General features: G+C 40.3%; 1 protein-coding gene across 1 annotated transcript; it reads right to left on the bottom strand.

The window, feature by feature from the left end:
• Positions 1–1184: 1184 nt before the first annotated feature.
• LOC104505208 (galanin receptor type 1-like) lies at positions 1185–9248 on the bottom strand (the record flags this gene model as incomplete). The annotated part of the gene is made up of 2 exons (XM_010159949.1): positions 8611–9248; positions 1185–1250 (listed from the first exon to the last, which is right to left on the bottom strand). Coding segments are annotated over exons 1-2 (378 nt in total), but the record flags the coding sequence as incomplete, so codon positions are not given.
• Between the last annotated feature and the right edge of the window lie 10 nt (positions 9249–9258).

Here is a 9258-nt window from a genome sequence, read left to right on the forward strand (position 1 = left end):
TTTTTTTTTTTTGCCCTTTGGTTACTGAGCCCTGATACATCCAAACAGCCTTGGACATATCTGTAATGCTTTCCTCTGAAGCTATGAAAGCTAGTTCCTAGCCAGATCTGATTTTCACTTGCAATTTTTAAGAGTTAGTGTTCAGAGGAAAGGCACAGATATTTCCAGTTTGAGAACAATTTAGATGAGAGTAGAGATGGCAATGTTCAGAATGCCTTTGAAAACTACACCTGTGGCCTTGACAACATTAAGTGCAAAATTATATAAGTTTTTTATGGAGCCAGGGCCATAATGCTTTTAATTCTAGAAATTAAAATCTATTGACTAGGATATTTTTCAAAAAAATAGCAAATGCATAAATAATAGATTACTTATTCCCTGTTGAGCCCATGTATATCTCATTTACATTTCAGACAGTTTGCACGCCCATATGGTAATGGTGATCCAATCAAATGAAGAGCTATAGCCTAAGGGTTTTTTCTGAGTCCACATTCATGAGCTGAGAAAGTTAGCCAAATGATTACTGTGGTTAAATCTGCTCAAAAATCAGAACCATATTATATTAACCGACAAATTCAATACATAAAGACGTCTTTCAAATACTCTTCCAAATCACAAAGCCTATATTCTGCTTTAAAGACCTTTCATGATTCTGCTTGTAACCAGTATATAGCTTAAGTCTTGAACATTAGAGAAAAACATATTTTGTGGAAAATAAATGGAAGAATTGAAGCATCACTAGACTCCTATCAGAAAGCACAATAAGCCTCATTTTAAGGTCTTGTCATATAACCTAGCAATCCTTCATAAAACATAAAAAAATTCAGCTAGTTAAAAAAATAAAATGCAAAAAATGTTTACAAGGTAGGGAAAAATGCCTGTGAGGCAAACCCCCCCACATTTAATATTAGAGACAGGCTGTCTCTTCATGTCTAAATCTCAGATGCTCTGAAGTTCAAAATATTGGGATCTCAGGTAATGGCTTGATGCACTGCTGTGGAAGACACGGATCAGAAAAATTCCAATCCTGCTAAGTTCAGAGAGACACTGAATATATCATTAAATACTTCATTTCAATTCCTTCTCTCCATTACATCTTTGGCAACAAGCAATGTAATACCAAGTTAGCTTAGCCATAAAACTGAAATATAAACAAATAGATATTGGTAATAAAAGCAATCTACCTTTTTCTTGGATGCTTCTGACTTCTTGGACATGTTTCTCAACTTTTTATGCAGATGATTAAGAACCTGAAAAGATGAATTTGCGTCTTGTATTTCATCATTTTCTAAAATTCAAACCCATATATTTCAAAGTATCCTCTCCAGTACTGCATGAGTCGCTTACAAACATCACTGATCCAATTTACATATTTTTTAAGTGCACAGTATAAAATCCAAAGGAATTACATACCTGCTTCATCTGAGTGAATCTACAAAGGAGAAACAGACCACCACTGAATTCTTATATAAAAATTCAGATGTTCTACATAGCAAATACATATTACAAATGGTCAACAAATGGAAACCTATCATGCACCTAGAATTAGCAATCATTCTTCTTTCATACAAATGTCAATGCTTGTTAATTTAGAATGACCTTTACTGCATGTAACATAAAAAGTGTATGTTTCCAGCTAGAGCTTTTCTGAGTCACCTGCATAATTTGCTTTCTTCAAATGGATGTTTGGTTAATATAATCAGGATGTTGGTGCTATTTGATCTTCGAAAGAAGTCTAGGCTTTCAAAAATAATTTATACTAAAATGTATCTCACATGAGGCAAGACTATCAACAGTTTGATGATACTTGTCATGAACCTTGTAAAGTTTTAAAATATGTCTCAAAAAGGTTCATCATCCAAGGCCAGGGTCCAAATTTTAACATAGTGATTTAAAAATAAGATTTTGGATAGTGGATGCATAGAGGTGCATGCCCTACTTTATCTGCAGTCATTATTAACTGAATCTAATATATTCACGTGGCATGGTGGGCAGGGAATATGCTCTTCAGCTGAACGTGCTTAACAAGTTGTAAACCATACGGAATTTAAAAAAGGACATGCTTAATTAAACTCGTGGGTTTAATTAAAATATGGTAAGAGGAATTTTTTAGAGAACGTCAGAGTCTAGAGCTCAGTGAGATGACAATGTTAAGTTGCACTTTACACAGCTCTAAGATGAGCTGAGAACAATTTAATAGGTAACATCATCCCAATATAATAGGTAAGATCATCCAGAATTAAAGGGATTTTTTTAAGGAATATAATACTAAATTTTAGGGCTTATAAGGAGACTTATTGAGGTGGAGAAAAGGGTATATATTCAAATTCTCTTATATCATCTGAGGACACTTCCTCTGCTTTCTTTGAGATGCACAGCTAACCACTACCAGGACAGACACCAGGCAAGATGATCTATAGACTTGATCCCACTCTGCCATTTGAGTCTTAGAAACATACATAATGTATTAAAAGAAATAAGATGGTATTTTTTAATAACCATAGCTCATCAGCAGATTACAATTTTTAAGTATCTACTCTTAGATACCCAACAACCACAAACAACAATAAAATAAAAATTACTTGCAACCACTTAACACTGGCAGTGCAGTTCATTTGTGCTTTTCATCTTTGCACTAATATGTTTGTGAGTGAAAGACTGAGCCCTGCATGCTCTCCCTATTCTGAAACACTAGCCGGGTTGTCACCTGGCTAAGCTCAGCCCAGGAAAGGCAGGAGAAAAATAAACGGGTTTTACAGATTCACAGAGTGGTAGGAAGGGTTGGAAGGGACTTCTAGAAACCATCTAGTCCAACCACTCTGCCAGAGCAGGATCCCCTAGAGTAGGTCACACAGGAACAAGGCCAGGCGGCTTTTGAAAGTCTCCAGGGAAGGAGATCCCACCCCCTTTCTGGGCAGCCTGTTCCAGTGCTCTGTCACCCTCACAGGGAAGAAGGGTTTCCTCATGTTCAGGCTGAACCTTCTGTTTTCCAGTTTATGGCCATTGCCCCTAGTCCTGTCACTGGACACCACTGAGAAGAGCCTGGCCCCATCTTCCTGACACCCACCCTTTAGATACTGATAAGCATGGATAAGATCTCCCCTCTCTGAGAAGGTCTGGCTTTGGCTTCTCCAGGAGGAAGCGGACCAGAGGGAAAGGGCAAAAGAGCCCCTGAGGTCCAGAAGAAGACCAGGGAGATGGCCTTCTCCCTGGCCTTCTCTGGCTTACACCCTCTTTATGACCTGCCGTCACCATGTACAAGACAGTTGAATTGCTTAGTCCATGGGTGAAAAATGTAAAACCAATAAACAGCATGGGAGAAATACAGTAGAGTTCGCTTCCTATCACTGCTGCTTCACCTATTGTACCCCCTTCACGTCACTTACAATGATGGGCTGTTTCTACTGGACCTTTGCAAATCCCATCAGCTGCCACCCAATCACTGTACTGTGATTTTCCCTCACAGCCAAGACTGAAGTCAGATAAGCTCTTCCCAGAAATCAGAACTGCAAAATCTTCTTTTAAAGTTACATATAATTTTTTTCTTTTGTGCTGAAACTTATAGCATTTTAAAATTCTAATAAATATTTAAAATTTTGATTAAAATTTTAACAGATTTTTGCATTGCATCTCTCTCCAGTCCAAAGAAAGATGGAGTAGACAAAGTTGTTAAACTGGATATTTGTGGTGCTGGTGGTGGCTGTTGAAGATGTAGATGATAACCTTTCAATGGTTCATTCTCCACTTCTCCTCTTTCAAGTTATAGACTTATTTCAATAAGTCTCTGCAGTCAAAACATGCTGGCTGTATTTGGTAGTGTACCAGATGGCATGGAAACCAGCAGCAAGAGGAAAGGGCAGAATTTAATTACCTACCAACGGCAGTGGAACAGCAAGCACTGAGACCTACACAGAATGCCATGGAGTGATATTAAGAGCCATGTTTATGCACAAACACTACAAGGGAAATCAAAGACACCTCTCCTCACTGCCTTGTTCAAATTATCTCTTCCCTGGGCTAATGAGTAATCAATTGTTCCTCTAACAGCCACAGTCACCTCACCTGAATGAATAATAATCCTACATGTGTCTCTTAATGTGTCTCAGGTTATTTCTCTAAAGAAAGTCTTTCAAAATATCCACTAATACATTTTCATGTGCATTTTTAACTCACCAAATGAAATACCTTGCTGAAAAATAGGTCACAACCTGTTCTCATAAGGTGTTACATTTTTTAAAAAATCAGCTCTGTGGAAAAATTAACTCTTTACAAGAAACTTTTCTAATTCTAGCTTTCATGTACCTGTTCATCAGAGATCATATTGGCTCTCAGGGAAGGAATAGCTTTCTTGTTTTCTGGAGATGAGGGTGGGGTGCTGTGGGAAGAAAAGTTTTGATGTTGTGAAAGAGGGTGTAAGTAGACTTGTAGGAACATAAAAATGTAAGAAGTTCCAGTCTGTTCCAGACTGTACTACCACAACTACCACTGATGCCATTTGGGAGGCCCTGGATCTGCCTACAGACTACCTGTTGATTTTTTTTTTTTCCCCAGTTGTTTCAGGAACTACGTTCAAGATGGTTTGAGAGCCCAGGCTGAGGGATTATGACCAAATCAAGATGAGAAGGGGATTTTTTCAATAAAGGAAAGAGAAAAAAATAGCTTAAACTATCTGTAGCAATTCACATAAGTCTACCAAACAATATAAAAATTTGAAGTCTACATTGTTGCAAAGCATGTTTCCTGACTGACTGTATATAATCGTTCCACTGAATACACTTTCATTATCAGCCACTGAATATCATGCAGCAGGAAAGCCTGCACAAGGTCATTATCTAGTAAGAATGAACTGCTTGTTTAACGGAACCATAATGCAAGCATTACATTCTGAAATGTATTTTATTGTTTGAACCTGGTTTAAATTTGAGTGCCATTGCCTGCATTCCATTTTTAAAGCAATGCTGCTGCTTCTATTGACGCAACAGATCCTTCACCCTCTTTCATTTAAGAGTGTATTGCTAATGTGTCATACCCTTTATTTTTTTCTTTTCAGTGTAGTTCAATGAAGTTTTCCCACACTGCTCAGCAAAATTTAAGATATCTTAAGCCAAGAACCATATAAGTTTGTATTTTATAATGAGGCTCCTACATTTTATTACTTACTTGTAACCAACTCTATAAATCATACATGTCTCCCATGAATTCAGAATGTTCAGAATGATAGATAATAATGGAAACATTCCTAAGGCAAGAAATAATTTTTAAAAATATAGCTTTAAACATCTATAAAAGGAGAAGTTTGCTAATGATTTTTCGTGTCCAGCCTAAAGGTTCTGTTTAAGAAGGGCTGACTTTCAAGGACTGAAGCCTCATAATTGGGTATGCAAAAGCAGAGACACCCCAAATCAGTTGTGACATTGCATTACCCTGGCAGATGTTCACTGTTAGAAGTTCACTGGGAATCATTTCTCACTTTGACCTTTAAGAACACATTAGTGAGCAGGCATTGTGGCAGTGTTACAAAACACATACAAAAAGTCAGTAATAAAAAAATACAAGAAATATGATAAGCAATAATAATAAGAAGAATACAGGCTGTCTAAAAGTATGCAGTGCTGTAACTCAACTAATAACTATACCACTGTTCCTCTGGCTGGCGTAGTAAGCTCCTTTCAAAAGTAGTTCTGTGAGCCAACAAAAGCAGTTTCCTGGGGATTTGTGTTTTCTTGACAGTGTGTTCCCAAAAAAGATGTGTCTCCTCCATAAGTAGAAGCTACATAAGACCTCTTACCCTATGACCTGAGTGCAAACTGACTCTCCTTAAGGGAGAGAGAAGACAGAGTCTCTCGACCTTCTTCATTAACTCTTGTTTTCACCAAACTAAGGAAATATGATTCCTTCTGACATTGCACTCGTCTATCAAATCTGGTTGAAACTGACCCAAAGTTATTTGTGGGAGAGAGGAAATGGGTAGCTGTACATACATGACACAGAGCACGATCTCATAAATCTCTGCCTTAAGAGCACATCACGTGAGATTTCCAGTTCTGATTTTGTGGGAGGATTCTGTTTCCAAATACCTAGCACTATTGCAGCACTTCAGTAGGTTGTTTACAGTCTTGCCGCCTGGTCACCGGGGGAATACAAATCCCCCCCTAACATAATTTAAGAGAGAGTGAGAGACAGAAAGAACTCAGCTCCCTATTAGAGTGCCTAAAAAATGAGACTTTCAAAACTCAAAGTTCAATTGCAATTTGTTTATAAAGGAAACAAAACGGCCTTAAAGGAGTCTGGAAAAGGCAATATATTCAAATAGAGAAATGAGTCTGCTTTGTCTTAATCTACTGTATCAGAAGATTATGTTATTTAGCTGATCCACAGTTCATGAAAACCAGTGGAGTCCATAAGAAACTAATGCATTTATTTCCATAATTCTTCTGAGGTTATTACACAGCAGTGATCCTCTAACCCTGCATGCACTCAGAAGCCAAAATACTTGTACTTCATAGTATTTTAGTGACATCAGTAAAAGCTCACAGTGACCGCTCTGCTGGAGAGCAGTGAGAATAGCAATGGCTTTGACAAACCTAAAACTTCAGCTCTGATTTTCAAGTCCTATCATCCTTAATTTCTTCCTCACTCTGTCCCACATGCCAAAATATTGCAGTTGGAGACTTGCCAGCGGCTCCTAATGAAGGCAGGAATGAGCCTTTACACTGCAGGGTACAAATACCTCCGGTAGCCTTGTACAAGTCACTGCATTTTTCAGCTTCGTTGACACGGCTGGGAATGCCAGGTACCTCCTAGGTTGGATCCTGCACCTTGACACCACGGCCAACAGAATCAGGCTTAAAACACATCACCAAGCAAGGGTGACATCCTAGCCTTGGCAGTAACTTAAGCACAAGATTTTAGTTGTACCTTTGAGTGGCCTTGATTTTATTAACTTGTTCTAGGCATGTATTTCAATTAGGGTTGTTTTGGGTTTTTTTAAAAAAATACGTAATTCATGCTAATAATGAGATACTTACTTTTGCAGTGGTGCTTTGTAACAACATGGTGTGTTATACTTACCATGTTTATATTTTGTTTAAGCATATTTCCTTTCCCTCCCCCTTCCCCCCCCTAAACTGTGCAGGACTATCATAATTTTGAAAGATGTGTTTTCAATTTTCTGTGATACAATTAGACTTTGAAGTCTGGTACTCTATGCTGAAATTGAAGATGCTTTGGATTTGAAAAATACAATTATGAATTCTTAATAGCTAAAAGCTCCCTCTGCATACAATCAGTAACAGTCTCCCTGAAACATGTAATATTTTCTTAAAACTCTGATGATCTGTGGCTACAGCAAGTTTTGTCCCGCTCATAGCTCAGTCATATTCAGCACTGTAGATGAAACAGCAGACCAGGGAAAACAGAATTTTGTTCATGTATGAATACACATATTTCTTCTACATTTGCCAGGTCGGACCTGTGTTGTTACAAACAGTAATTTAGAAAAGTTGTCCTTGGAGTTCTGCATAACTCAGTTTAAGCAGAGTTGGATGCAATTCTAGCATTAATTTGCAGATCACAATTAGGATGATTTAGTACATATAAAACTGAACAGAAAATAAAATTATTGGTTCAAATTAAATACATTAATTACACCTGTTTAACTTGCCAGTTAAATAACTGACTTCTCAATACTTAAGCAGTGCTTTTTTGCAAGAGCAGACCTATTATCTCAAACATAAATTCCTGCCTAAGGATAAATCCTGGTAGAGGAAGTTGCTGGCACAGAAAAAGAAGGATCTCTAACTCAGAAGGAAGCAGCCAGTGCTCCAGATCCTGCCCTATAGCAAGCATTAGACACTGCGCCAAAGGCTGCAATTAATATTCACAGAAAAATGCGACAGTTTGCCTGAGCAGAAAAGTCCTTAAATACCCTCATTCAGGCACTCTTCCTTACTGCTTTTTCCTACCTGGGTCCTCACGCGCTGCTCCCTAGCACCACCTGCCCTTACTGAAGTCAGAGCAAAAGCTCCCATCCACTTCAGCTGGGTCAAGACAGGGCTCACAGGGACCAGGCAGTGTGATACACCTTTTGCTCTTAATGTGTTTGTAACTGGATCAGACCAAACTGGTGGATTTGTGTCATTTTTAAGCGCACTGCATTTTGAAGAACTGCAATGCTTCATCCGAAGCCTGAACAACTTGTTGCTTTGTTGTATTTCGTTTGAGTTGAACTCCTCATACAGCACTGTGAGAAAGGAGAGTTGTGTTGAGGGAGAAAGCAGCAAAGCACTGGGGCTTCTCAGCACTTTGCAATCAAGAAAGTCTGGCAGAGGGATCCCAGTAATTGACAAAAACGCCACCCCTTCCCACCCTATGCAATCCCTGTCCTGACCTATCTGTGTCACACACAACCCCCCTCTCCTCCCCAAGTCATCTCACAGTTAGAAAACCTTCCCTTTCCCTTCGTGACACCAACTTACCCCTGCCCCATAACCTCCCGACAGTGCCATGTCCCTCCACATGCCCAGAAATGGCCTCACAGTTCATGGACACCCACCACTGCTGTTCCTCCCATCCCTTTTACACCCTTCACCACTACCTGCTGTGCCCCACCTTGGCATAGCAGAAGGAGATGAGCAGCAGCGGGAGCAGATAGCCAAAGACGAACATGCAAACCACGTAGACCTTCTTGTGGCGTGGGTTTGGCCAGTGCTCCCAGCAAAAGGTCTGGTTGCTGGCCTCGCGGTGGAAGAGGTGCTGGTGGTGAGCCACAGGCGAGGCCATGGCGAAGGAGAGCGCCCAGATGAGCCCCACACCCAGCAGCGCGTTGCGGGAAACCCGCAAGGCCGAGGAGCGTCGGGAGTGCACGATGGCCACGTAGCGGTCCACGGACATGGCTGAGAGCGTGAAGATGCTCACCAGCATGGAGACGGTGAAGAAGTAGTGGATGAATTTGCAGATGAAGGCACCCAGCACCCAGGTGGGGAGCACATAGACGGTGGACTGGAAGGGGATGCAGAAGAGCAGGTAGGCGAGGTCAGCGATGCTCAGGTTGAGGATGAAGATGTTGGTCGTGCTGCGGCGCTTGCCTGGCTTGCTCCTCGCCAGCACCGTGATCACCAGCGAGTTGCCCAGCACCCCCAGGGTGAAGATCAAGCCGAAGACGATCAGGGTAATAAAGTTCTCGATGCCGATGCCGAAGAGGGGCTTCTCCTCCGCCTCCGGCAGCCCGGAGAGGTTGAACTCCCCGCGGGTCGGTTC

The sequence above is a fragment of the Eurypyga helias genome, unplaced genomic scaffold (genome assembly GCF_000690775.1).
Source record: "Eurypyga helias isolate BGI_N326 unplaced genomic scaffold, ASM69077v1 Scaffold51469, whole genome shotgun sequence".
Taxonomy (NCBI): Eukaryota; Metazoa; Chordata; class Aves; order Eurypygiformes; family Eurypygidae; genus Eurypyga; species Eurypyga helias.